This window comes from Carlito syrichta, unplaced genomic scaffold (genome assembly GCF_000164805.1).
Source record: "Carlito syrichta isolate Samal-C Ts95f unplaced genomic scaffold, Tarsius_syrichta-2.0.1 Scaffold111688, whole genome shotgun sequence".
Classification (NCBI taxonomy): domain Eukaryota; kingdom Metazoa; phylum Chordata; class Mammalia; order Primates; family Tarsiidae; genus Carlito; species Carlito syrichta.
Window position 1 is genome coordinate 12,695 of NW_007055784.1, and position 967 is coordinate 13,661.

Here is a 967-nt window from a genome sequence, read left to right on the forward strand (position 1 = left end):
CAGCCCCTGCCCTCCAGTCTGGGCGACCGAGTGAGACTCCGACTCAAAAAAAAAAAGAAAGGCTGGATGTGTCTGCCCTTTTCACCCCGGAATTCAAGGCATCGGCACCTCTTGGTCAGTCCAGGACCTCTGCGACAGGCCAAGGGGGCCGCCCACGCATTTGCATTCCCCCGGCTGCGTGACCCCAGGCTCACCTTCCCCGCCAGAGCCAGGAGAGACACCTGCACCTGCGTCATGTTCCCACTCTCAAACAGGTCGTTGGCCTCGAACAGGTCCACGGGGTTCATGCCATAGCTGACCATGGCCTTGATGAAGTTGGAGAGGTTTTCCAGCTGGGAGGGGGCGGGAGAGACGGTGAGCGGCCCTCGGGGCCCCCCGCCCGACAGACAGGCCCCCAGCCCCAGCCCTCCGGCACCCGCCGGGCCCTCACCTGGTGCCAGTTCTGCATGGACCGGTTGATCTTGGGGACGGAGCCCGGCTGCAGCTTGTTCATGAGTCTGGGGGGCACACACGGGGTGGGGGGCAGGACCCTCCATGAACACCGAGGAACCCCAGAGACAGGGCTCTGACCTCGGCCACGCTCACGCCTTCCTGGGCAAGCTCACGGCCTGCCCGAGGCTTCGGTTTTCTCCCTGATAAAGTGACCTTCAGCCGGGCATGGTGGCTCCTTCCGTGCAGTCCCAGCACCTTGGGAGGCTGAGGCAGGAGGCTCACTGGAGCCCAGGAGTTCAAGGCCAGCCTGGCCAACACAGCAAGACCCTGTTGCTAATTTTGCAAATTAACTGCAATTTAAAACACACAGCCGGGTGTGGTGGTTCATGCCTGTCATTCCAGCACTGTGGGAGGTGGAGGTGAGAGGACTGCCTGAGCCCACGGGTTCGAGACCGGCCCATGTAACTTGGTGAGGCCTCAACTCTACAATAAACCAAAAAATTAGCCAGGCTAAAAAAAAAAAAAAGGGAAAAAT

At 60.3% G+C, this 967-nt stretch overlaps 1 protein-coding gene across 1 annotated transcript in view; it reads right to left on the reverse strand.

Moving 5' to 3' along the window:
- LOC103273250 (calponin-2-like) overlaps positions 1 to 967 on the reverse strand; it is a gene marked incomplete at its 3' end in the record, with an annotated part of 5,346 nt that overhangs the window by 3,346 nt on the left and 1,033 nt on the right. Inside the window, exons 3-4 of the mRNA XM_021718571.1 lie at positions 431 to 497; positions 195 to 332 (exon numbers count right to left, since the gene is read on the reverse strand). Coding sequence (XP_021574246.1) covers positions 195 to 332; positions 431 to 497 — 205 coding nt within the window. The remainder of the gene's footprint in view (positions 1 to 194; positions 333 to 430; positions 498 to 967) is intronic.